This window comes from Camelus bactrianus, chromosome X (genome assembly GCF_048773025.1).
Source record: "Camelus bactrianus isolate YW-2024 breed Bactrian camel chromosome X, ASM4877302v1, whole genome shotgun sequence".
In the NCBI taxonomy this organism is placed as follows: domain Eukaryota; kingdom Metazoa; phylum Chordata; class Mammalia; order Artiodactyla; family Camelidae; genus Camelus; species Camelus bactrianus.
In genome coordinates this window covers 11,229,849-11,257,627 of record NC_133575.1, presented here as the reverse complement: position 1 = coordinate 11,257,627, position 27,779 = coordinate 11,229,849, and the positions used below count along the sequence as shown (strand labels likewise).

The window sequence follows — 27,779 nt, the reverse complement described above, 5'->3', positions numbered from 1 at the left end:
ATCCAGAACCTAGGGCATCTTCATCCATTCCATTATTAAGTCCTCCATGATCAAGTATAGCCCACATTTTCCAGAAGGAGGCACCACCTTTACTGGCACGATGGGAAGTGAAAGATCAGGAGTGTTGCTGGGGGACTTTGTCATAGATGAAACTATTACAGCAAGTGGTCTAGTGCTTCCAAGATGGGCCTTTTATTAAATACTGCCTTAGAGTAAATAGTCTTTCTTAACTGGCCATATTTTAAGATTTGGGCTTTATCTCCCACAAACCTCAGAATGAAGAGAAAATGAAATGTTCCAGCGGCTCTTTCCACCAAGAGCATAGGATGTCTTGGCACTTCTTTGTATGACCTTTAAGTAACTTGCTTGGTCCCCATGAGACGTTTGTTTTATCTTTCCAGTCCTGCCTTCCAACATAACGTAGCAAAAACTCAGATTTAGGAATAAAAAAGTTTTGGACACGAGTCCTGTTTGTTAAACTGAGGAATGTACGTTTAGAACTCTTGGGTGGTTCTGGTTAGAAGGAAGTTTCTTTAGTTCATTTAACACTGCCATGAATGTCAGCACACACAGTCACCAAATCACAGTTAGCTCAGAATCTACAAGCTGAGTTCTCCGTAACAGGAGCACTGAGAGCTAGAAGGTTTAAAATAGATGTCATATGATACCAATTATAACTCAGTGAAATTTTGCAGTCCCAAGAACCTATACAGAGTATAAGCCAAAATGGAAGACGGTCCTGTTTCCTATGGCTTTAAAAACATTTTTATTACAATGTTTGCTACTTTTTTTTTCTTCAAGCTTTTAATTAAAGTTTTCTTGGCGCTCCTAACCCATTTCTATATCGTCAAAGGAAATAGAAAAGAAGCGGCTAGGATAGCAGAAGAGATCTATGGTGAAATTTCAGGTAAAAATATGAATTTTTCCCCAATACTTTAAAGGAAACCTCCTAGATAATTCATGTGAGTAGTATTTCTAGAAGGCAGATTTTATTTATACTTTGGCTTTGAGTGGGTAGTTTTAAAAAATTATTATTTAAAGTAGCAAATGGTGTTGACTGCACCAATTTGTGAAGCCTTTTTAGCTTTTTTTCCTGCAAGTTAGGAGTTCCATTAGTTTTTTTTAAAGAAGTTAATAGGGTGGTGGCTTCCTTGATTTTGAGAAACCTCATTTCTACTAACAAAAGAAAGACTTTATAGGATTATCTTCTTTAATATTTTTAATGAAATGTTAACAATGCATTCTAACAAAACTGCTTCCCCAGGAAATGGAATGACCAATACATTTGACTTAAAGCAGCAATATATATGCTCTATATGTATTTCTGTGCTGTCATTTGCAATTCAAATTGCTTAGCCACTTGTCACTGTCAGGAAAAAAACCCTCCACTGAATCCATTTATATGCAGCATTAGGTAAAGCACTGCAAACGAAGGTTATTATAATATGAAATGCCAACCTTTGGGTAAAACATTTTAAAGTCTCTGCTTTGTAGAATTTAGTCTCCATTTCTTTCCAAAAATGATTCACCTTAATTGTAGGGAGATGATACAAAAATAAATGAATCCAATATCGTCATTATTGGGGACTGCCACTTGAGAGAGGAGTATTTGTTCGTAAATAGAGTTCCGAATTTCCCTATGTATTTTTAGTGTTCGTAGAGGTTCCAGGATTACCTCATTCTTTATCTAGTATCCATTTCGCCTTGCATCCCGGATTCTCTTTCAAAATAGACATATGTTGTGTGATTCCAATACACTAGACAACTTTAAAGACACTAGACAACAGCAGTCTTATCCCAAGAACTAAGCCCTCCAAAGACAAAACAGCAGAATGCTTCAATTAACGGGGGAAAATGAGAAGAATCTCCAAGTTTCAGGAAGTGGCAGAAGGCCCGGAGTGTGGAAAGAGATTTCTTTTGGGGATTATATTTGTCACACATTTCAGGGAGGTATGTTGCTTAGACTTGGTTTTACAAAAGTAAAAGTAACTTTCATTTCAAGTTAAGCATAATCTGAAAAGCTATTTTCTAATTTAATCTGTAAATCTGGGCGAGGGCTTTCTCAAAGTTTCAGTAACAGTTTTGATGGTCTCATAGCTACCTCTTCATGGTTTAAATTAGGTAAAGGCCGATAAAGTCAGTATCAGCAAGAAGATGTTAAAAATGTTTTCACCTAGGGTTCGTGGGCATTATTTCTGCCTTTGTGGTCCTTAATGGAGCAAGTATTCTCTGAAGGAAGTTTTATAGTAGTCAAAACCTGGAGCCATAATACAAATCTCTTAAATAGGGCTCACTCATTCTTTAGCTCAAATATCTTTACTTGTTCAAGCGCCTAGGATAATAGTCATTTAATTTGCAAGTGGCATGGTGTTAGAAAGTCAAAAACGTATTTTTTGATGATCACTAGCAAGAGGCAGTGGGGAGAATAGTGCCTGTTAATTTCTCAGTTTAATTTCCTTCCTATATACATGTATATGTGTGTGTGGATGGGTGGGTGCGTATACATATACACACCACTCACTCTCACGTGCACACACATAGGTAATAGTATATCCAGAGGTGGTAAATAAGGCTTTCTATAGTAATGTTGGCAGTAACACGCCAGAAACAGTGATTTTTACATGATTTTAACAGCTTTTTTCTCTTTTGATGCTGTTTACAGTCAGGTACTCTATATATTTAAAGCTACATGTATTAAAGACCAAAATTTACAGATGGTAACTACTATATACAAAATAAATAAGTTTCTTTTGTATAGTACAGGGAACTATATTCAATATCTTGCAGTAACCTATAATGAAAAAGAATATGAAAATGAGTATATGTATGACTGAAGCATTATGCTATACACCAGAAATTGACATTGTAAACTGACTATACTTCAATTAAAATTAATTTTTTTAAATAAAATTAAAAACATCAACAAAATTTTGTGCAAGTGTTCAACTCAAACCAGGAATCACCTTTGCTGCTCGCTGGTCAGACAAATACTTGTTGGAAAAGTATGTGACATTTAATCAGTAAGTCAGCTAACTGAGTTACAGAAGTCTCAGCCCAAGGTTACCTTTCTTGATTCCAGTAGCATATTATGTCCCTGTAAACTGTCGTCAGCGCTGTCAAAAACAAGGAGAGGCAGTAAAAAGCTCAGCCAGGGCTGAGTTTAGTCTGTCCTAGGTCCTGGCACTTTTCTTTTGGAAGCTGTACTTAATATCACGTCCTTCATTAAATATCATTTTTCTGGCTGGAAAGTTTTTTTCATATTCTGGAGTGCATCATTCAATATTTTCTTTGTGGTTTAAACTATTACATTTGTAAATAACTCACAGAATTGAGTTAAGCTATGGTTGGTGGGCTGTTACTGGTTTTTTTCAGGCTGCTTGTGTAATTTGTCAATTATATATATTTATGGTTTTATTTTATTTTTTAAATTGACATATAGTCGATTTACAATGTTATCACTTATATGTGGAATCTAAAAAAATGACATAAATGAACTTATTTGCAAAACAGAAACAGACTCACAGACATAGAAACTAAACTTATGGTTCCTGGCAGGGAAAGGCAGGGAAATAAATTGGGAGTTTGGGATTTGCAGATACTAACTACTATATATAAAACAGATAAACAACAAGGTCCTACTGTATAACACAGAGAACTATGTTCAATAGCTTGTAATAACCTACAATGAAAAAATATGAAAAGGAATGTGTGTGTATGTGTATATATATATATATATATATATATCTGAACCACTATGCTGTATATATATATATTTTCAGTTTGAAATGTTGTCTTGGCCCTTGGTATTTTTATATCCACGTGGGTAACCGGCTCCCACCTTCAGCCCGTAGATATTTCTGCAGGCACGATCTCCCTCCTGAGAGATGGTGTATGACTTTTCAACCTTTGCTAATTTGGCCAGAATTGAAGCTATATTTAGTACAGTGACTTGTTCATCAAACTCGGTAAAAATAAAGTGTAGCTACAGGTTGGTAATCTGTTATTCCCAACCCTTGGGCCAGACATGTTTCAGGATTCAGGAGTTTGGGGGATACTCGGAAGATTACACAGTGTGTACACTGTATATCACACAACACTCCCAGGAGGGCCTGGCGCTGTCTCCCATAATAAAAAGTTTTGATAGTTCTCGAGTGAAAATACAAATATTCACACTAAGTGAAAATTCAAATTAAAAATAATAAATTGCTTCACCTGAGTTCTGACCATGTTTTGCTGCCGAAGGAGCTTGGCATCAAACTTGGGGAAAAACTTGGTTTTTGGAATTTGGAGGGATTTTACAAGTGCAGATAAGAGATTGTGGAACTTCTGTGCCCTTTAAAAGAATTAGTTCTAAGTGTTATGCCTAAAATCCGTTGTCCTTGTTTTTTTGAATTCAAAGGACTACCCTTGATTTTTTAAAAAATATATATTTTAATGGAGGTACTAGCAATTGAACCCAGGACCTCATGCATGCCAAGCATGTGCTCTACCACTGAGTTAGACCCTCCCCCCTAGACTGCCCTTGATTTGTGTGTGTGTATGTATATATATACACATATATATATTTTATTGACATATAGGCAGTTTACAATGTTGTGTCAATTTCTGGTATACAGCATAATGCTTCAAGTCATACATGAAGATACATATATCCATTTTCATGTTCTTTTTCACTATACTTACTACTGGATATTGAATATAGTTCCCTGTGCTATACAGTATAAACTTGTTGTTTATCTATTTTATATATATTAGCTGGTACCTGCAAATCTCAAACTCCTAATTTATCCCTTCTTACCCCCTTCCCCCACTGGTAACCATAAGTTTGCTTTCTGTGTCTGTGAGTCTCTTTTTGTTTTGTAAATAAGTTCATTCGGTATTTTTCTTTCTCTTTCTGGCTTACTTCACTTAAAATGACAATCTCCAGGTCTATCCATGTTGCTGCAAATGGCATTATTTTATTCTTTTTTATGGATGAGTAGTATTCCATTGTATAAATATACCACAGCTTCTTTGTCCAGTCATCTGTTTATGGACATTTAGGTTGTTTCCATATCTTGGCTATTGTAAATAGTGCTGCTATGAACATTGGGGTGCATGTATCTTTTGAATTAAGGTTCCCTCTGGATATATGCCCAGGAGTGGAATTGCTGGATCATATGGTAAGTCTATTTTTAGTTTTTTGAGGAATCTCCATACTGTTTTCTATAATGGCTATATCAAACTACTTTCCCACCAGCTGTATTGGAGGGTTCCCTTTTCTCCACACCCTCCCCAGCATTTATCATTCATGAACTTTTGAATGATGGCCATTCTGACTGGTATGAGGTGATACCTCATAGTAGTTTTAATTTGCATTTCTCTGATAATTAGTGATACTGAGCATCTTTTGATGTGCCTATTAGCCATTTGTATGTCTTCATTGGAGAATTGGTTGTTTAGGTCTTCTGCCCATTTTTGGATTGGGTTGTTTGTTTTTTTCTTACTAAGCTGTATGCACTGTTTATATATTCTGGAAATTAAGCCCTTGTCAGTCTCATCTTTTGCAAATATTTTCTCCCATTCTGTAGGTTGTTTTTTGTTTTGCTTATGGCTTCCTTTGCTATGCAAAAGCTCATAAGCTTAAGTAGGTCCCATTTGTTTATTTTTGCTTTTATTTCTATTGCCTGGGTAGACTGCCTTAGGAGAACGTTGCTGAGATTTATGTCCAATAATGTTTTCCCTATGTTTTCTTCTAAGAGGTTTATAGTGTCTTATGTTTAAGTCTTTAAGCCATTTTGAGTTTATTTTTGTGTATAGTGTGAGGGAGTGTTCTAACTTCATTGATTTACATGCAGCTGTCCACTTTTCCCAACACCATTTGCTGAAGAGACTGTCTTTACTCCGTTGTATGTTCTTGCTCCTTTGTCAAAGATTAATTGACCAAAAGTTTGTGGGTTTATTTCTGGACTCTGTATTCTGTTCCATTGATCCATATATCTGTTTTTGTACCAATACTGTGCTGTTTTGTTGACTGTAGCTCTGCAGTATTGTCTGAAGTCTGGGAGGATTATTTCTACAGCTTCATTCTTTTTCTTTAGTGTTGCTTTGGCAATTCTGGGTCTTTTGTGATTTCATATAAATTTCAGGATTATTTGTTCTAGTTCTGTGAAAAATGTTCTGGGTAATTTGATAAGGATCGCATTAAATCTGTAGATTGTTTTGGGTAGTATGGCCATTTTAGCAATATTAATTCTTCCAATCCAAGAACATGAGATATCTTTCCATTTCTTTAAGTGCTCTTTAATTTCCTTAGTCAGTGTTTTGTATAAGTCTCACTTCCTGGTCAGATTTATTCCTAAGTAAAAAATATGGAATGCTTCATGAATTTGCTTGTCATCCGTGCACAGGGGCCATGCTAATCTTCTCTGTATCGTTCCAATTTTAGTATATGTGCTGCTGAAGTGAGCACTAGACTGCCCTTGCTTTGATGGCTGCACCTCTGCCTGACTCATCATCCTGACTCCATTTTTCTATCCTTCCCACGTCAACAGTTTTCTCCTGCCTTCAGTCCATTCTTGCCCAGTCCTCTCCCTTGCCTTGTTCAGTTTTGCTGGTTGTCTCCTCAAGCCTTGGCCCAGCCATCCTCTGAGTGGTTCTCTACAGGTGCCTGCTGGCTTTCCCAAGTTGGGACAAATAGTCCTCAGCAGGGCTCTGCCACCCCACCTGTCATCTTAGCTCAGGTCTCCTGCTCCCAGTGGGTTCAAAGGAGCCTTCTTTCTAACATGCTGCAGAAAGATGTCGGAGGTATTTAGAGAGTATGCATTTTTTAACTCAATTTTATTATAATATTTTAGATATCTCAGGAAATTTATTGTCATTTTTTCCAATTACCTTTGTTTTACTTAAAATATTGTTCATTCGGCTAGGACCCATATTTGGGGTCAAAATCAAAACTCCTTTTGAACTGTCTTTTCTTTGTTAAATGCTGCAGGAGGAGATACTACTTCAGATGATTTTGGAACTTGAATAAAAAGAATAAAGACTGTTCCATGGGCCCTGGAGATTATAACCAGTGGGGCAGTTCGGTTTTGTTTGTTTTTTTTTTTAATAACAAACCACTCATCTCAAATACTTGTTAGTCAATTTGGAAGGGTAAAAATTACAAAGAAACCCAAAAATAATAATTGATTTTTATCTTGACTCCTTGGAAGTCAGACAATTGTATTCCATCTGAACCAACTTTGTTATTGAAATCTATGGTTTTAGAAGTTGTCATGAAATTGTAATTCAGAGGGCCTGAGAACTAGAGATATAAATCACATTCTGAGAAAAAGTCAAAGGGGGGAATGAAAAAGGACTTGAACATTTTCCATACACCTCATCAGGAACAAGTAAACATATTTGTAGAGTAAACTATCTTCAAAATGTACTTGCAGCCCTGTGACACAGGCAGTCTGCCAAATAACTAAAAATAGACTGCCTTAGAAGCCAATGATTGATTCCTACTTCAGCATTCATTTATTTGGAGAGCTTAGATGCATATTTCCTGAAAGGAATGGAAAAACTCCCTAACTGCCAAATAACTTTTATCCTCAATTTCTCACAATTAGCTCCAATTTGCAAAACAGGGATGATAAGAGCGAGAGACTGCCTGTTGGGAATAAAAGTACAAAAACAAAAGAGCCCACCGTGGCAGAGTTTCTGGAAAAGGGGTTTGGGTGAAAACTCAAGGTCCTTTGAAGCAAGTGCTGGAAAACAAAGTGACTGAAAGGTGACTTCCTTGAGAGTGGCTTTGTTTCCAGTTGGGAAACCAAAATGATTTCCACATTTAAGGCAATCCAATTGATTTATTTCACGTTATTTATAGAGATGGAGGTGGGTGGAGCAAAGCATCCCTTACCAGTAAATCTCCCATGAAGATAAGCAGAATGGACAACCCAGAAGTTCTTAAAACCCAAACAGGGTGCGTTCTCAAGTCTCAAAACCTTGGATTTCAGTCCTCTTTCTGCCGCTTACCGGAAGTGAGATCTGATTCGGGGCAAAGGGTTGTTTGGAATGTTCGGGTTCAGGGAGCAAGACTCTTCCCTCCTCTCTTGAAAGCCAAGGGATGGAGGGTCCAGGAGGACCGCAAGTTGAGACAAGTAGCCCCTGAAAGGAGGGGAGCCTGGCGTTTCACCCTCACAAGTCAGGAGTCTACTTCAGCAGCCGACTCCCTGAACTGACCTCTCTGCTCCTCAAACAGGGCGAAAGAGAATTGGAAAGCAGTGGCCTGGAGGGAGACACCCTGGACCACCCGCCGTTCTCTCTTCCTCCGTGGATCGCAAGATGGCCCCACCCCACAGGCTTGCCGCAGCCTCCGGGGATGGGAGTTGCGGGGCATCAGAGGATGCTGCATTGATGGGGGACACTAGGGGAGGTGGCCAAGTACCAGTGCATAGGAAAGGGACCTGGGATTGACCCCCGGTGAGAAGGGTGGACCAGGAGGGAGACCTGCAGTTAAGGTAGGACTGGATTCCTCTTCCAATTAGCCGGGGCGCCACCCCCACCCCCACCCCACCCCCATCCCCGTCCCTCTCGCTTCTCCCCACCCCTAAGGCACCAGGGGAGCTGGCACCTCCAGAAGGAAGTGGGGAGCTGTGTGAGAACACGCTGCCGTTCCTCCTGCAGCCGCTCGGGCGGGAGAGAGGGCCCTGCCCTGCCCCAGGAGTGGGCAGAGGAGCGGAGATGAGGGTTTTTAAAGCGGACTGTCCAGTGGACTGGTCGTTTTGAAATCTCTTTACTGAAGTAGGATATAAATACAGATAAGTGCCCACACCCCAAGCAAGCAGCTGGCTGGATTTTCATGAAACGAACACAGTCAGGTACCAGCTCCCAGGAGCAAGACACTGCTTATGACCAGCATGGCCCCCACCATGCCCACCTCCAGTCAGCCCCTGCCCCAACTCGTGGTACTGTTGACTCCTAACGCCCAAGGTGAGTTTGGCCCCTCCTGTACTTTACGTAGACGGAATCCCACCGCACATCCTCTTTTGCGTCCAGCTTCCTGCGCTCAGCGTTAGGGTTGTGAGATCTATCCAGGCTGGGTGGACGGAGTGGGTCTTAGGGGGCTGATGAGTAACAGAAAGTTACTATTAGGAGGAAATTGTGGTTAAGGTTCCTGCCTCCCAGCAGGAGAGGGGACACCGCAGCCCCCGAGGAGGAAAGTTTTAAAAATAATAAAGCCATTTCGTGTTGATATTCTAAGTGAATTGGAGCAAGTTGCCACTTAAATCCAGGTTTTATTTTGGAAGCAAGTACTTAGAGTACCTTCTGGTGACTTGGTTTGACAGGCTATTGTTAGAACAGAGGAATAACAAAGCCACAGCTGTGGGTTCGTTTCTTGCATTGGTCTGGGTGCTGAGTTGCCATCCGCGGCTAGAGACCATCCTTGCAACCCCGCTGCTTGTGTCCATTCCCGGGAGCCATGAGGCAAGAGGACAACGTCTGATGCACACTTAGTATTGAATGAGATGGAAATGTAGTCAAAGAAAGCCCAGGCTGACTAATGAGGATTATATGCATACATTATCTCATTATTCCTAGCTTATGCAAATGCTAAGTGTCCAAAGAGATTAAAAATACTCCACTCATCAACTTTTAACCGACTCACGGACAACTGGACATACAATACACAATATCTTTTCGTGTTAAAAGTTTTGTCTGTTCTTATTATAAAAAACATTCTACATGTGAGGAGTATGGATGCATCAGTGATTTGATTAATATAGATACTTTTAATTTGGAACTAATTTCAAAATGACAGGAAGTAAAAAGAGTGGTAAAAAGAATTCCCACTTCTCTTCGCCCAGAGACTCCATTCATGGTTACCCAACTGGCCAGTGAATATCCTTGATAACAAAAAGGTTCATTCCAGGTGCACACGCTGCCTTCTGACTTTGTGCCTCATCAGACTCCTTCAATCTGTTCCTCAGTCCTTCCTGGAATTGGTTACGGGACAATTGTTTTTGAGAATGTCCCTCAGTCTGAGTTGGTTTTCAGTGTCCTCATGATTAGTTTCAGGCTATGCATTTTGAGCAGGAAGCTTGCAAGCGATGCTCTGTTCTTTCCACTGTGCGCCCTCCAATAGTACCTGATATTGCTTGTCGCGCGTTCCATCAGATGGCACTCTGTGCCCATCTGCTCCAGTGACTTCTGATGTTCACTTTGATCCCCTGGGTAAGGTGGTGCCTACAATTTTGCTCCTCTGTTAAATGACCCTTGTTCCCTTTATAATGGTGTAATTATCTTGTGGGGAGATCATTTGGGGCAGATTCTGTGATTTCTCCTACGTCTAAGTTGGTGTTCTACTATGAGGAATCCCTTTCTTTTCTCCCTATTTATTTATTCATTTCAGTGAGGCCTTACAGATTCCTATTTTATTTGCTAGGGTATAATCATTATTTATTTTGATGCTCAAATCGTCCCATATTTGGATAGTGGAAGCCCCTTCCAGCCAGGTTCTGTACTTTTTGACATTTCCCATCATTCATTGAGCACTGCGTTACTCTCTGGCAAGATGTTTGACGCCCATCCTATATTTTTCCCAGCCTAGACTTGGAATCAGCCATTTCTCCAAGGAGTCCTGGCTTAGGTTTTCTCAGTGCATAGTGCTATTCTATCTCTCTGTCTAGATATATCAATATATCTATAGATATAAACATATATATATATATATATATATAGAGAGAGAGAGAGAGAGAGAGAGAGAGAACCAGATGAGTCATCAGATTCCACCTTCAGCCCATAGATATTTATATAGGCACTATATCTCCTTATCCACACATATATTGAAAATCACATTTTCATACCCATTGCTCCAATTTCAATCCAACCCTGTAGAGCTCATTCTAGCTCTCTCCCTTTTCATAACCCAAAGGGCTAGAGAAGATAAAAATTGAGTTTCAGTGTAAGAAGAGGGCTTATGGAAATAAGCCTGTTGATAACCCTGATTCTCATCCATTGGAAAAGTTCACTCTCTCCTTGAGGACGAGCTATTTCAAGTTCACATGATTTCCTCTTTGATGGGATTGCTTTTGCCAAGGTCGCAGGTATGGGAAAGCCTGAATTCTTAGCACGATCAGGATCACCTAGAAAAGGGTGATAATACGGGCCCTTTGTGTGGAATCCAAACTGTATTCCATGCTAGTCAATGTATGAAGAGCACAGTTATAATTTGAAAAATGCCCACATTCTACAAGCCAGTGTAGATTGTTTTCCAAAATGAATGATCGCCCTTTGGCAAGTTTAATAGAAGGTTACTTCTCCAATGCACCTTTAAGCTAGCTGGTTAGTCTTGTTTACTGACAAGCAGTTACAAGAAAAATACATTTGAGAGGCAGTTCTGAGGCTGTTCCCTTAGAGCGCTACTCCCCCACGTGTACTTATCAATCATACATTTTCTTGAGCAACTAACATCATGGATGGACTTTATTGGCCTCATTAGAGACCAAAGAAGCTGCTAAATACTAGATTGCTATACCCCCACTTTACAGATCAGAAAGGTGAGGTTTGAATAATTTTAGTAACTTGCCCATTTTGACAGAGTAACTGGTGGAGGCAGGACTTGAACCCAGGCAGTGTGGCTCCACTGGCCCCGTGCTTAGCTGTCACTCAACTTAGATGTCATTCAACTGCCATCACAAAAACTGTTAGGCAGATCATGTCATCTGGGAAACAATATTCTGCATCATGAAACATAGTCTTCCTTACCCAAATGAAACAGAGACAATTACCTAGGGAATTTCGAACCAAACCATTCCCCCTGGTCCCTTGGGGTCTCCTTCCTGGTGTATAGGATGTTGAGTTTTAGGGTGGGGGGAGGGGGAGAGGCAAGGGAAAGAAGAAAGTGGGGGAGTTCATTGACCAGCTTTTCCCTTTATTTTGCTTCCTCGAAGGTATTGGATGCCATCACTGGGCACTATTTATTTGCATGAAATATATTGCTTATTAAAACTGTCCCCCCCCCCCCCCCCCGCCCAGAGAGATTGTCTGTGCTCCCTGTGCACACACACCACCAAACCCGCGGACTGTACCCTCAGAGGCTTGTCACCCTGCGAAGTGGCCGACCAGAGAACCTCATGAGTGACGCAAGCCTCCCTCCTCTTCCCCCACACCTCCTGTTACCGTGCGTGGGCACATGACCAAGCTGGAATAAGAAGACTCCAGACCTTGACTGTGTGTTTGATTTGTGTTTCAGATTGCTGGGCTGATCGGTCCCCACTCCATGAAGCTGCGGCTCAGGGGCGCCTGCTGGCCCTTAAAACTCTAATTGCACAGGTAAGTAAACTAAAGATGTGATCCTTTGGGCTTATGCTGTAACCAAGCATCATTCTTTCTTAGCTGTAACTGGAGCAGAAGTCTTCCTGGCCCCATCTGGGCCCCAGCACTGCTGTTCCAGGTGTACGTGTCCTCTTACAACTCACCATTTGCTCCTCCTGCCCTGCCTTTCTTAGGGAGCTGGCTGGTTTTCTGCCCAGTTCCATCCTTCCCCTTCTGAGTCTTCCTTTGCTTCATAAAAAACTTCCCTGAGAGGCTGATGGGGGATGCCCTCAAACTTCTGTTGTACTAACTCGCCTTATACTCTCCCAGTGTTCCTTCAGCAGCCCTAAAGTTGCATTAGTCAGCTATCGCTCTGTAACAATTTACCTTGAAACACAGTGGCTGAAAACAGTAAACACGTAGGTTCTCACAGTGTCTGTGAGTCAAGGAGCAGCTCAGCTGGGGGGTTCTGGCTCCACTGGCTCCACTCTGGCTCCTGTACTCTTGCAGGTACAGGCTACAAAGGATCAGTGGGGGCTATAGGCATCTCACAGCTTGATGGGGGAATGATCTGCTTCCAACCTCACTCATGAGATTGTTGGCCAGCTTCAATGCCTTGATGCATGGGCCTCTCCATAGGGTTGTGTAGCTGGCTTCCTCCATGGAGGGCATGACAGAGTGCCTAAGAAGGAAGTCTCAGTATATAACCTACTCTCCAAAGAGATATCCCGTCACTTCTGCCATGTTCTACTCATTAGATGCCAGTCAATAAATCTAGCCCCCACCCAAGGGGAGGGGATTACACAAGTGAGCCAATACCAAGAATCAGGAGCCACCTTGATCGCTGGGAGCCATCTACTCTGATGATACAGTATTTCAAGAGCAAACATTAAACTAGGTTGAGAAATGGGTACATCTTACTCCTTTGGAAAGATTTGTTAAAATCTTCGTTCTTAAGACTAATTTATTTTTACTTATGACTGTATCCCTAGTATCTTGAATAATGAATAGAGGCCTAGTAAATATTTGTGGAATGAGTGAAAGTGTACACAGTCCGTTTACTTTATTTTAGAGTCTACGTGTGTACAGAGAAGGGAAGTCATTAGATCTCTTTTCCACATCCTAGCTGCCACCAAACCTGGCTTCCTCATTTTGAATTTAAACAGCTGGGTACACTGCTCCTTTTCTCTGGGTGTGTGTGCCTTTTTTTCTTCTTTCTCCTTTATAAGTTGTGTTACTTCTTTTTTTTAAATTTTTTAAAATTAAGGTATAGTCAGTTTACAATGTTGTGTCAATTTCTGGTGTCCAGCACAATGCTTCAGTCACACATGAACATACATATATTCATTTTCATATTCTTTTTCACCATAAGCTACTACAAGGTATCAAATACAGTTCCCTGTGCTACACAGTCTAAACTTGTTTATCTATTTTATACATGTGAGTCAGTATCTGCAAATCTCGAACTCCTAGGAGTTGTGTCACTTCTTAAGAAAGTAGAGGCAAAAGGAAAACAGTACTGCTATTAGTAATCAGGTGGACTTTGCACTTGATTTTACCACTTGCTCATTTATTTTTAAGCGCTTAAAATTTTATTTGGTTTGATTTTTTTCCTTCTAGTTTTCTTGAGATATAGTTGACACAGAGCACTGTATAAGTTTAGGGTGGGTGTACAGCATAATGATTTGACTTACATACATCATGAGTGATTATCACAGTAAGTGAACATCCGTCATCTCTTATAGGTATAACATTAAAGAAATCGAAAAAATGTTTTTCCTTGTGATGAGAACTCTTAGGATTTACTCTCTTAACAACTTTCATGTACAACATAGAGCAGTGTTAATTACCTTTAACATGCTTTAAATTACATCTCTAGTGCTTATTTATCTTAGAACTGGAAGGTGGTACCTTTTGACTGCCTTCATCCATTCCTTGTCCTCCCACCCCTTACCTCTGCTAATCACAAATCAGATCTCTTTTTCTATGAGATTGTTTGTTTTTGAAGTATAAGACCCACAACACCTGTTAGTTCTTGTTATATAACACACTGATTCAATATTTCTATACATTTCAAAATAATCACCATGATAAGTGTAGTTTCAATCTGTCGCCATACAAAGATATGACATAATTACTGACTATATTCCCCACACTATACATTTCATACCTGTGACTCACATATTTTGTAACCAAAAATTTGTATCTCTTTATCTCCTTCACCCATTTCTCTCCTCCCCTGACCTCCTCTGCTCTGGCAGCTACCTGTTTGTTCATTGTATCGATGACTCTGTTTCTGTCTTTGAGCACTTAATATGTTATTTGTTTTATTTTTAATAGGTGACATAGTCACATAGTTTAAAAGTTAAAATGAAATAAAAAGGTACACAGTGAAAAGTCTTGCGTTCACCTCCTCTGTCTTGGCTCCCCTCAGCTCAATACTTTTATTAGTATTTTTAATAAGCTTAATTTTAGAACCATTTTAAAGGAGAGTTACAAAGACAGTACAGTGAGTTCCAGTATACCCTTCACCCAACTTCCCCGAGTGTTTATATCTTACATATCCGTGGTACTTTAGTCAAAAATAGGAAATTAACATCAGTACAATCATATTAAGGAAACCCCGGACTTTTGGGTTGACATCAGTCTTCTCACTGGAGTCCTTTTTCTCTTCCAGAATCCAGTCCAGGATATCGTATTGCTTTTGGCACTTTTTTTTTCTTAATGGAGATACAGGGGATTGAACCCAGGACCTCACACATGCTAAGCATACGCTCCACCACTGAGCTATACCCGCCCCCAGCATCTCTTTTTAACTGTACTTCATAAGCATGTTGGTTTCTATACTGTGCTTCACTAAGTAAAGCTCATTCTTCATGGAGAATTCTTCAACCTTTTAGTACATCCCCACTTCTTTACCCTTACACACTAGTAAAAAATGGATTATTCTACTTTGTGTTCTCCTCTCTTACATGGAGATAGTGTGGTGTGCTGTGAGCAGAACATTAAACCGAGGATCCGGAGCTCCTGCTGATCACACTGGCTGTCACTGACAGCTGGGGAACCTCAAATCTTATTAATAGTTTGAACTTTCTGCTCCTCCATTTTCTCACGCGCAATGAAGGTGATTCACTCTAGATGATCCTTCAGGTCTGTCCAGCATTGCATTTGTACAATTCCAGGGATTCTGTGAGTTTGCGCCAGTTTCTCCTTAGTGCACTGCTGCCATCTTGTGGACTATTTTAAATTTTTTCTTATTTTTTTCTTGAAATTATACATGGGAAAAAGGAAAGAAACCTTATATTAGATATCCAGTTGTAAATATATAGCACAGCTCTGGAGTAATGATGTCACATTCAGGACATAAAAATGGACAGGACCAAGGAGGCATAGCCAGGCCCTAAGATGACGGGGCTGACAGCAGGGAAAGAGCCAGTACCACGGAGGTCTGGTAGGGGATCACAGGGACCTAGGTTGGGGTTTGGGGTTCAGGGTCATGCACTAGATTTTGGAAGGTTTTAGCAGATCACTTGCGAGGCAGGGAATCAAAAGCAGAATTCAGCTGGGGACTGGCAGAAACCTAAACCCTTTCACAGATAGAAAGTCATCATGGTGGGAGATGGTAAAGGCCAAGTTGTTCGAATCAGAGCAGGAAGTCAGAGCTGGCCGGCAGCTAGGCTGAGTCTGTCATCTAGCACGGGGACTCCCAAGTGGAGCATGACAGTGTGGAGAGGGCAAGTGTGTAGGACCGGGCGGAGATCTGGGTACGGAGATGAGTGTTAGGAGAAGCCCCTGGCTCCAGACCCTGGTACTGCCAAGACCTCGCCACGCAGTGGAGGCGTGGCGGTCAGCATCACTGCTCCTACAGCACGGAAATCCTGGGAGCACCATCTACTTCACTTTCTAGTCTTGAGCCTGGAAGTCACCTGTGCCAATTCCAATTCTACCTCCTGAACCCTGGACTCTGTCACCTGCTCCTCACACCCATCTCGGGTCCGTATCAGCTTGTGCCTGAACTCACCACCACGTCTTCATGGCTCTCCTTTCTTCAATGTCACCAAGCAACCCTCTGTGGCGCTACCAGTGTGCTTTCCCTAAAACGTCTCACGTATTAGCTCCAGACCTTCTATAGCCTAACAGACATGAAAGGCGCCTCATTCCCTGCAAGACCTGCACCCCCTGTTTGGAATTCAAGGTGTTTCACAGTCTGGCTCAAGCTGTCCCCTGCATCACCCCCCATCTCCTAGTTCCTCCTTTGTCTTCCCCTGTCTCCCACTTCCCCTTTCTTCTTCCGCCTCTATCACATGTGGGCTCTTTCTGATCCACAAACTATCCAACTGTGGCCCTGCTGTTACCGAGTCCAAACTTGTTCTGCTCGCTGCACAACAGGCCAGTAAATCGGGAGATGAGGTGTTGGGGTGAGAAACAATGACTTTATTCAGAAAGCCAGCAGACAGAGAAGATGGAGGACTAACATTCTGGAAAACCATCTTCCCCAAGTCAGAATTAAGGCTCCTTTTATACTAAAAAGGCGAGGGGGTTGTGGTTGGTTGTTGCAAACTTCTTGGTGTCGGAATCCTTTGTTCTTGCAGCTGTCCACATAGGTCAGGTCACAAGGTCCTGCAAACCTCCCACAAGACACATTCTCTGTTGTATAACGTTTTATCTCTCTATGAATGGAAAAGTGTTGCACCTTAAAAGCTCAGAGCCTTGAGAATGGGCTCTCCTGTAGATTTCAGGCTCCAGGCAACATTCTTTTACAAAAGGTGCAGAACCAGCGTGACTCAGCACCGGAAACAGAGCACAGGGTGAGCGCTAAAGGAACAGATCCAATGTGGAGTCAGATTTGTCCTTCCCTGTTACACTGCCACGGTCTCCTTTGTGTCCTGTATTTGCATATCCTGTTCCCGGCTAATGGATGCTCTTTTTCTTTTTTTCTTTTTGCCTTCCTAGCTTGAAATTTTTTATGCTTCAAGCCTGAGCTGAATACTACCTTATTTGCTCTGTTTTTTCTTACCCCCGAGCCAGACGTAAGGAGCCCCCATGCTCCCAATTAAAATATGAATATGCTTCCAGTGTAGCAATATTCTTGCTGGGTCCCCACCCCTGCAAACTCCCGCAGCCATGTCTGTCTCCCCACTAGGCAGTTAGAGGAGAGAGACCCGTCATAAGCTTTGAAGACCCAGGTGCTAGCAGATTGCCTGGCCCAGAAGGCTGAGCAAGCTTTTGTTGAATAAATAAATTAATCCAAGGCTCCCAGCCATGTTTGGACTCCCCTGGTCATGGCCTCTGCTCCTCTCTGGACGGTACCTGCAGGCCCTGAACACTCAGAAACATGTCCCACGATCCTGCTTCCTTTCTATCGCTAATGCAACCTTTAATCCATTTCTCTCCAAATTGTAGGGCGTCAATGTGAACCTGGTAACAATTAACCGCGTCTCTTCTCTCCACGAGGCGTGCCTTGGAGGTCACGTCGCCTGCGCTAAAGCCTTATTGGAGAACGGAGCACACGTGAGTACCCTCCCCGCTCTCGGGCCTGGCTGCCCAGGTGCAACCGCTAACATCTAAAGACGCATCACCTTCCGGACGCTTACCCGCGGTGGGGTGCGCAGGCCTGGCCCCATCCGTGTCCATATTCCTGTATGGCTGGGAAGCCCTGCTGGTTACACCTCCCTGCAGCCTCTGTGCCCGTGTGCGAACGTTCAGACAAGGTAATTCATAGAACTCGTGCAAAATTGTGATGCGGACTTGAGAAAAACCAACTTGGGCTAACGTAATTTGAAAACTGGTCTTGGAAAATTCATGGTAAAACATTAAAAAGCTCACATTTTAACAGCAATCAAAAACCATTCTTAATTCAACACCCTACACCCATAACGATTTTTATCGAACAAACTTATCAAACAAAACGAACTTTTAATAAATAATACATGGGAAAAACACTACAAAATTAACTTTATCTTATTTTTAAATTCTCTCCTTGTTTTCAAGGAGTGACCCAGGAGCTGTATGTAATACAGATAGCAGACTAGAATTCTGAAATTAGTACTTTTGAAAATCTCAATGACCTTTATTTAGTTGCCAAATATTGTTTTGTTCATTTCATTTTTTTAAACTCAGTCCTTGCATTCTTTGTCTTGTAAGCTGTAATGCTTTTAAGTGCTTAACGAAGATTTTCTTTGCATTTTATGTGGAGTTGGGTTTCTATGTGTAGAACTGAATATAAAAGTCTTCCGTGGGCAAAGCGATTTTCTCTGGTGCCTTGCGGTCATGTGTCTTCATTAGGTTGTGTTTCTTTAAATTACCACTTAATCAACTCTCATGTAATGAGGGCAAGGCTGGGTGGGGACCATTTCCCTTCAAGTTGTTGGGAAATAGCGAACAACATTGAGTCGTAGAGGAACCTCTGGGAGGTGCTGTGGGGGACAAAAAAGAGAGTAAGACATAGTCCCTTGTCTCTGGCAATCTTATGAGGGAACAGTCAATAAATATTATGTTACTTAACATTCAAATCAGAATGAGAAGAGGAGTAGGAGAAAGGTGATCAATCAGTAGTCAATTCCTCAAGACTGGCCGTCCCATGGGTACCTTGAGCTCAGTGCATCTGAAACTGCTTATCGTGTTCTTCCCTCTGGGACCGGCTCCTCCTCTTGGATGGCCAGCTTCGGAGACCCGGTGAAACATATTACTGGTTTCCCCAGCCCCAAACCTCGAATCATCCTTTTTCTTCCATCTCCCCATCTAATTAATTACAATATCCCCTGATTTTACTTCCTAAATACTTTTCAAGTCTGTGCTCTCTCTTTTTGTATTTGTCTTCCCTAAAAGAATTCAGTGTATTCAAGGAGAGGTCATGGTCTTACTCACCTTTGTTTCCAAAACACTGGCGACTAATAGGTGCTCAATAAATGTTGGTTGACCTGAGCCGAGAGAGAAACTTACAGGAAATTAAATTAGAAGATGTCCAGGACTGAGGATGAGAATGATACTTAGTTAAAGCAAACCAGACCAGTTCTGCCAAATATTTTTCAGTAAAAATGTAAATAGGTTAGAAATCCCTAGAGTGTATGAATTTACACACATTTGTCCCGTCCTTGTCTGTCTCTGCATCTTAGCATCTCAGCTTTAACTTTCCAATTGAATGGGGACCCTCCTGGCACTGCAGAGAAAGGTCTTTTGGGTTTAGGATCCTGATTATCACAAGCAGGTGTCCTTAGTTGTTGAGGCAAAAATGGTTCGACATCAGACTCTCCTTGTCCCACTTTTCAGTCCTACCAGCGCCTCCCCACTGTGCCTTGGTTCCCTGATGGTCTTCCCAGTCTATTGCTAATACTCAAAGATGCCTCCCAGCTGTGCTGGTTCTCACATGCCTCCCGCATCCCTGGAAGGCACTGAGGTTGGTTGGAGACACCAGGTTGATGGCTATTTTCTTTGTGCGTTTTGCTTGGTCATGATCTCTCTAGGAGTCCCTGCAGGCATATGCAACTTGTGTGGATTATAGTAGACCAGAAAGGACATTTGTGGCAAGAAAGAACTATGGGGAATTGCTGAGGAGATTTTTTAACAAGTGGAGAGTTTGGGACATTAAGCTAGATGGTTTCTCCAGTTTTGGTTCCTGCCATGTTTGATCATGATTGGGAGAGGGAGTCGGCTCCGTATTAATTGAAAATGGAGAGAATTTTTTGACTACTTACTGGGCACCAGGCAATGTTCTAGGCGTCTAGCATGTAGTAACTCACCTGATCCACCCGGTAACCACATGAGGGAGATTATTTATGATCCTCATTTTACAGATCAGGAAACCCAGGCACAGAAAGTTAGTATCCCAACCAAGCTTTCTGAGTACATCAGGGAGAGAGCGGAGATTTGAACCTAAGCTAATTGTTCCAGAGGCCGTGTTCTAAACCACAATATAGGACTACTCCTCAACAGTCAGGAGGCTCTTAAGAAGCTCTAGTATACCCATGAATACATTTTAAAAACTGCCCCATTTTGGCCCACTTGTGATATTATTTATAGGTGAGAGTTGAGAGGCTACCGGTACCTAAAAACATCCGAGTGTCATGATGTTAGAGTTGCCTCACTCATTTACCTGCACGGGAGGTTTCTCCAGGCTGATATATAGGAATACACACCTGGAGATGGTGATAAAGAAACAGCAGATCCTCTGGTTCTCTCTTTGCCCATCATTAGGTCAATGGAGTGACCGTTCACGGAGCCACACCCCTCTTCAACGCTTGCTGCAGTGGCAGTGCGGCGTGCGTCAGCGTGCTGCTGGAGTTTGGAGCCAAGGCCCAGCTCGAGGTGCACCTGGCGTCCCCCATCCACGAGGCAGTGAAGAGAGGTAAATGAGCCACCACAGGGCACACAAAACACTGGTGGGCTCACTCCAGTGTGCACGAAGCAATGATCCAGTTTTTACCATGCAAGGGTCTCCCAGATCTTCCTCACCAGTAAACTGTGTGTGGCTTAGCCGTCCCACAGCGGGAGCTTCCATATGCCTAAGTCTTCAGGAAATACCACTGGGGCATGAAACAGCTCTTCTTATAACCTGGGGTTGGCTCTCTGTCTCCAACGACCCGTTTCCTGGGGTCAGTCTCTCAGCAGGTCTTGCTTGCAATTCTTTGCTGGTGTTTTGGAGGCAGCTGGTGGAGTCAAGGCTGCAGGGGTAATGTGCACAAGCTGCAGTGTGTTTATGTCTCTGTCCTTCCTAGAAAAGAATGGCTCCTGCCCCAAAGCCCATAAAATATCAACCATTAATATAAAATAAACTATGAAAGTTTCTGAAAGCCAAGGCTGATAGTATCTCTAATGGAAGATTAAACGTAACTGCAATATACTCTAGATGAGCTGATTGCCATCAAGGTCATTAGTTATTGAAAAAAAAGTTGCAACTTTAAAAAGCGGGGCATTGGAAATCTTGAAGTTGACTCCAGACTTCTGTGTTGTCGGTTCCTTTTAAAATGACGGGAAAGAAAAAAAAGAATTAAAAAAAAATAAATTAAATGACGGGAAAGAGTAAAACTAATGACTTTTAAAACTATATGCACAGGCATGAACAAGAAGAGCCATTGAAAGGCCAATGGAATGCGTCATAGGTCACACCTAAAATGTTACATTTCTGTGCTACCCACGGGTAGACTAATTCTCTTATACTGAGATCAGAAATACAATGGAGACGTTAGAACTCTGTGGAACAGTGATCTCTGCTGGTTTGATGGGGATTAAAGTCTTTATTTCAAAAGGCAGTAGTGAAAAATTTGCCCCAGGTTATGAAACGTGTCACTTGGTAATTTTGTTTTTTTGCAGTGGATTACTTTAAATGATACAAAAGACCCAAATCTCAACATATATATGGTTTTGATGTCCTGTACATATTTAATAAACATTTGTTGGGTGGGGAGGGTATACCTCAGTGGTAGAGTGTGTGCCTAGCACGCACAAGGTCCCTGGTTTAATCCTCAGTACCTCCACTAAAAACAAATAAAAACCTAATTACCTCCCCCCCCAAATTTTTTTTAAAAAACAAATAATTTGTTGATTTTAATAATTGATGTTGGTCATTTCCCAAACTTCAAGTAAGTCCTTTAAGTTGTAGGAAAATAGTCTACTTTGGAAATGATGTAAGTGTTTAAAATTTTTAAATAAATACTGATTTGAAGCAAAAATGAATCTTTTATTTGTCTTTCCATCCAAATGTTTAAAAATGGATAAATACTGGGAATAATTTGAATTACTTAAGTAATTCTGCAGTGCATGGATGGTTATATATGGAGTATTTGGTATCTATGTACCTATTATATATATATATAATATATACTTATCATAAACATGTGAATTCATGCATTTCTACAAATTTTTTTCTGTATTAAAAACATGTTAAGGAGCAACGTCCACAGAGTGGAAAGATGAATAGTAAATTCATTATTTTAGATACTATTATACTAGTGCCAATCATTAAACTTTCATATATTTATTTTTTAAAACTTCCAGAGAATACTTAAATTTAACTCAAGCTAGGCTCAGTTTCACTGGCAAAAAAAGGGACAAGGATGACTTCAAAATGTTTTTTTAGATACACTATATTTACCAGGCAGATTTTAGGTACCGATTAGATGTTACTTCTGGGTTCTTATAGCTTTAAACCTCTAGGAACAAGCTAGGTTAGTCTGAGTCAATACTGTGACAGATTGATGCTATAATCCAGGTATAATATTTACTTATGTGGACAAACAGATTGAATTCACAAAATCCTTAGTTGTACATTTTCATGCATAATTATATGTGTAATTCGGAATTTGTGATAAATCAAGCAGGCTTGAAACGAAACTTACTTTTATGTTATCTATAAAGAAAAGGTTGGTTAAGTTAATCACCAATGGTGAGATTTTTTTTTTTAAGGAAATATTTAAATCTTCAAAAAGAACAAACTCTTTATAAAACTCCCATCAATACCTCAGAAGCATTTGCTCCCAAACAAATCATTCATATGCTACAAATTAATCATGTGTATCTATTCACTGGGCAAACTCTCCAAGGAGAATGCTTCCTCAAAGAGTTCTTATGGTAGGTGGGCGTATAGCTCAGTGATACAGTGTATGTTTAGCATGCATGAAGTCCTGGGTTCAATCCCCAGTACCTCCTTAAAAAAAAAAAAGAGTTCTTGTTAGCCACAAAACTTGCGAGTGCATTTCAATATATTCTGTACTTGAGGCTTTTTATTAATTCTCATAGGTGTCTACCAGGTTAACCAAAATACAGAGGTTTTACTGCGTGGTGTGGCCATCCACCCAGTCTTACATGCATGGGTGAAGGAGAGAGGGAGAGATTTGTAATGGAGAGAGAGGAGGGCTGGGCCTTGGATTTGAGCACTGCCTTTTCAGGGTAGCAATTGGATGAGTCATTTATCCCCTGGGTGTTGGCAGCCTCTGTCTGTAGACTAATGACTTATTATAGAGAGTGATTTCAGTTGTGCCACTTGGAGCCCATTGTTTGGCGGGAGGTACTGCAAGGGTGGCAGGGAAGAACTTCAGTGGGGGACCCATGGGCATGATCTTCCTTTTAATGGTTTCATTTGGGAGACTTCTAAGATTTCCTCCTCCTGCCCCACATTTTTTTCTGCTTAAAAAAAAATCTGGGTTATTTCCAAAGCCCATTCCAGGGAAGCAATCCTATCATTCTGGGAGTAGTTAATATTTCCCTTACTTGAGTGAGGTCATCTTGTGTTCCACCAGGTAATAGAGAGTGCATGGAGATTCTGCTGGCAAATAACGTCAACATTGACCAAGAAGTGCCTCACCTCGGAACTCCTCTGTATGTGGCTTGCACCTACCAGAGGCTAGACTGTGTGAAGAAACTTCTAGAATTAGGTAACTTCCAGAAATCTTTTCATGAGAAGGATTTATTAACCCTGTAGGTTTTCCATGGCTTCAAAGACAAAGTTCTTGTCAGGCTGGACAAAATTCTGACAGCATTTGATGTTTAAATGCTTAAAATGGAACTGAGAGAAATGAGTGTCTCTGGTTCTTAGTTTGTCTTCCTTTGATACTGGCTCCATTTACCTGGTGTGGTTCTCCTTGGTGGTCTCAAGAGACAGCAAGAGTCGCTTTCCTATAAATCCCAGGGGAAAAAAACCAATTGTGTTTCATTGGCTCTTTTCGAGTCACATGTTCATCTCTGAACCAATCATGGTGGCTGAGGGAATGCAACACACGGATTGGCTTAGGACTAGATTTCAGTCCATAATGCAGTTGTTGGGCTTCACTGGAAACACATGAACTGAGAATCACAGGAGATGATTCTCCAGAGGGAAATCTGGGTGTGGTCACCAGGAAGACGCTGGATAGTAAAAATAACAGATATTTTGCCACAGACTACTTTGGATCAGTCCTGCTAAATTATTTAGTAACTTTTTAAATTATAAAAGGCATATACAAAAACTGAATCCAGGGTAAGATAAAAGGCCTTGGAACTATTATTTGGTTAGAGAGTCCCCCCAAACTTAGCCGCTGACATAAAGGTAGAGATTGTAGTAAGAACCTTTAAATAAGAATTTTTATCTCCAAGATTTTTTTTTTGTCTTTTTTATCTGTTATCATTTAATGCTCCCTACAGTAATTCAGAAAACTTTTTTTTGAGCCCAGAATAATATAAACACTTAAGTAAACTTAGCTTTGTCCTTTGCCAAAAAACAGAACAAACAGAATGTAAAAGAAGCTTCAACTATTTAATTTTGTATGTCACACAGGTCATTATGGGAAAGCAAGTAAAGCATTTAAAATGACTAAAAATATTTTTATTCACTTTTCTCATCAAAATATTTCTAAACAGCCTTAATAGGTATTGTTGAGGTTCTAGGCTTCAGCAGTACATTTCCACAGATTTGTCAGATATATCATGGTGTTTAAGCTGTCTTCATCGACAGCTACTCCATTTTAGGCTCGTTGTGTCTCTTCATTGACGTGTGGTGTTGAATTGTGGTCATGTGCTTTGTTAAGGAGCCAACATTGACCATGGCCAATGGCTGGACACCCCCCTCCACGCGGCCGCCCGGCAGAACAGTGTGGAAATCATCCACCTGCTGATTGACTATGGGGCTAACCTGAAGTGCAGAAACGCTCAGGGCAAAAGTGCCCTTGACCTGGCCGCTCCAAAAAGCGGGGTGGAGCAGGCGCTCCTGCTCCGAGAAGGTAAGAAAACCTGGGGCATCTGTTTCTCTTCCAGAAGTGCATTTGCTCTCTCTCCTTCCTGTCTCATCTCTAGACTTTCTTAGCTTTTTCTTTTTCTCTTTTTAATTGGGAGTGGCACGTGGGAGGGGGCAAGTCCTCGCATCACTGAGATGGGATTTTGTACGCTGTATATATCTTCACTCACAACAAAGGGGCATTTACATGCAGCTGGTATGTTGTTCTGTATTGACATTGATAAGGAGATAATCAAAGAACTTTGTTTTCACCATGAAAAGGTTGAATTGCCGTGTCTATCCTGGTATAAACACATGATTGAGCAGACCAAAACTCTGCTTTGTAATATTTGGGGGCAATTCAGGGGAAATGAGAAATACTTGAGTTCGAGACACAGAGTGTGGATTTCAGAAACTGGATGAAGTGCTGAAGTTGTTTGCCTGCTCTCCCTGATCTGGAGAGCTCCGCATCGCCTCGCTCTCACGCCCACCATGGGCTGATACCTCCCCAGATGCCAGAGGAGGGAAGGCGGGCCTTTACCAGGCTTCATATCCCAAATTCTAAAGAGAACCATGCTGTGTCCACACTGAAAGAGAACACGTATCTGAGCCTACACTGTGCATGTGTATGCTTGAGAGACTGTTAAAGCAATAGTAATTATTCAGCTCTCTGTGTGTCAGACATTAGCTACATTTGAAACACAGATTAATCTCACTGAATTCTCAAAACTTTAAAGCCACGAGGACAATCTAATGTAACTCTCCCAGCTGCAAATGGGAAAAGAGAAGCCTGAAGAGATTGGCTTTCAAAAGGTCACACAGCTACTAAGAAGTAGAAGTAGGATTCTAAGCAAGAACTAGGGTTCCACTGTGCCTTCTTAATGTTATCATGCCCCGATCCTGAATCTTCTGAAACAGTTTCTGGTGGGGAAGAGTTTAGTTTCAGTCCCCAGTTCCATTTAGTGAAACCACCCCCATGTCTTATATCCTTTCTAAGTGGAACGCTTTGTTCAAGAATTTTAGGAATACTCTGTAAGTCAGCGCTTCTTGAGCTTTAATGGGCATGCGAATCCCCTAGAGGTCTCATTAAAGTGCAGATTGCAGTTCAGGAGCTCTGGGGTGGGGCCTCCTGCACGGCCCCCTGGCTCCCAGATGGTGCCATTGCTGCTGGTCTGAGCCCCACACTTTGCTCTAGATTATTTCCAATAGCCTGTGTCATGAATGATTGTTCTTTCATTTGAATCTCTACTAGAAGAATTATGATCTTCCTTACCAGCTCTGAGTTGGGATATACCAGGTACTTAACAGCTATTAGCTGAGAATGTGGTTTATAGCAATTGTCACATTTCTTCTTTTCTTCCACCAAAAATGTTTCCGGGTCCAGGATTGATATTTCTTATAAGCAAGTTCCTCTATCCTCTATCTTCATGAGTACAGCTGCTTTTTTTAGAATGATGAGCATCAGCTAGGTCAGAGTTCACTCTGCAGGGCTTGAGTCGTGTGACATGAGGGACACTTCCCACTCTTGCTTCCCAAGATTTTAACTAAGGGTGATGGCTTGCTCCTCCAGGTAGCTTTCTGTCACGTGGACCCTCCTTGGCAGTACCAATCCAAGTGATACCCGCCTCTTTGCATATACAGTCACCATTTCTCATGAGGGGCAAGATGCTGTTACAGTAGGATCTTCTGGAAAAGGAGAACTTTGTATAGTCCATTAATGACATATATCTACTTGAAGCGATCTTTATTGATACAGTCAAGTTAGGAAATAATGGGGCATTACTAATGCCCCTGTGTAATGTGTATTCTAACCAAATGCTCATTCATCCTATTCCACTGTATTTTGGACTCTTATTAGTTTGCTTTCCTTTGGGACTGAAAGCCACGGGCATGATGACTCCATAAGACTCCATGAGACTGAGGTTCAGGGTATAGTGGAGTCTAAGTGATTTGTATTCTTTCTCCCAACTTTCTCTGGTTAGCCTCGTTTTTTCATGATTGGTCATACAACTACCATTGGAGGGTCCACGTAAACATGGCCCTGTCCAGAGGGGCGAACCAGGATCCTTTGCGTGTATTTGGCATCTGCTACTGCACTCTAATTCCTGTACAGACCCAGCTTCTCTTAAGCTTTTAGAAAGTTTCAGCCTCTTCCAGTTCTCTTGTCTCCCCTTCACCCCCAACCCCTGCCCCACTGTCAGGAGGTTCACACCATGTTAATTCCTTCCTCAGGCCCACCTACTCTTTCCCAGCTCTGCCGCCTGTGTGTCCGGAAGTGCTTGGGTAGAGCATGTCATCAGACCATCCACAAGCTATATCTGCCGGAGCCACTGGAAAGATTCCTCCTATACCAGTAGTCCCAACTGTCCATGGGAAGATACTCGGAAAGAAACAGGTTGCTGCCTTCTGTACCCAGGGCACCTAGTGTAGACACCCAACAGCTAGACTCTTCACTAGAGCTAAGCCAGTTAGAGCAAATCCCTGACGAATCGGAGCACTTGGGGCATAGAAACCCCTGGTTAGTTTAATGTTTTCTTTAACCAAGGGGCAACCAGAAACCTTTTGGTTTTTAGCTCTTGTTATTAAGAAACTTAAAAAAATTGTGAAGTAGAATGCAAATAATAGGCTGTTTTCCAAGATTCATGATCTTTGATTATCTAAGGGTCGTCATTCTGAATAGTGTGCAGACATGTCAATCTGGGTGGATAAGATTAGGATGATTGTAAGTAAGATGTGTTCCTGATTTAGCTCCTCCCCCCTTTCCCCTTTCTTTCTTTCCTTCCATGAATAAACCTCTGCTAAAATTTGATTTTCTTGC

The 27,779-nt window shown here is 41.5% G+C and overlaps 1 protein-coding gene and 1 non-coding gene across 4 annotated transcripts; one reads left to right on the top strand and one right to left on the bottom strand.

The window, feature by feature from the left end:
- Window positions 1-677: 677 nt before the first annotated feature.
- On the top strand, window positions 678-27,770 carry ASB11 (ankyrin repeat and SOCS box containing 11). 3 transcript variants are annotated; one of them, XM_074358802.1, is made up of 7 exons: window positions 678-907; window positions 12,218-12,297; window positions 17,683-17,790; window positions 20,473-20,623; window positions 23,514-23,648; window positions 24,777-24,968; window positions 27,194-27,770. In XM_074358802.1, exons 1-7 carry the CDS (start codon window positions 727-729, stop codon window positions 27,316-27,318), a joined length of 972 nt encoding a protein of 323 aa, XP_074214903.1. In that variant the 5' UTR covers window positions 678-726; the 3' UTR covers window positions 27,319-27,770. The 3 variants fall into 3 exon arrangements, with proteins under 3 accessions (XP_074214903.1, XP_074214904.1, XP_074214905.1); XM_074358803.1 differs by lacking the exon at window positions 678-907 and adding an exon at window positions 1,751-1,950; XM_074358804.1 differs by lacking the exon at window positions 678-907 and adding an exon at window positions 8,678-8,955.
- LOC123612152 (U6 spliceosomal RNA) lies at window positions 6,345-6,451 on the bottom strand. The gene has a single exon (XR_006719352.1). It is a non-coding gene; the product is annotated as a U6 spliceosomal RNA (small nuclear RNA).
- Window positions 27,771-27,779: the final 9 nt, after the last annotated feature.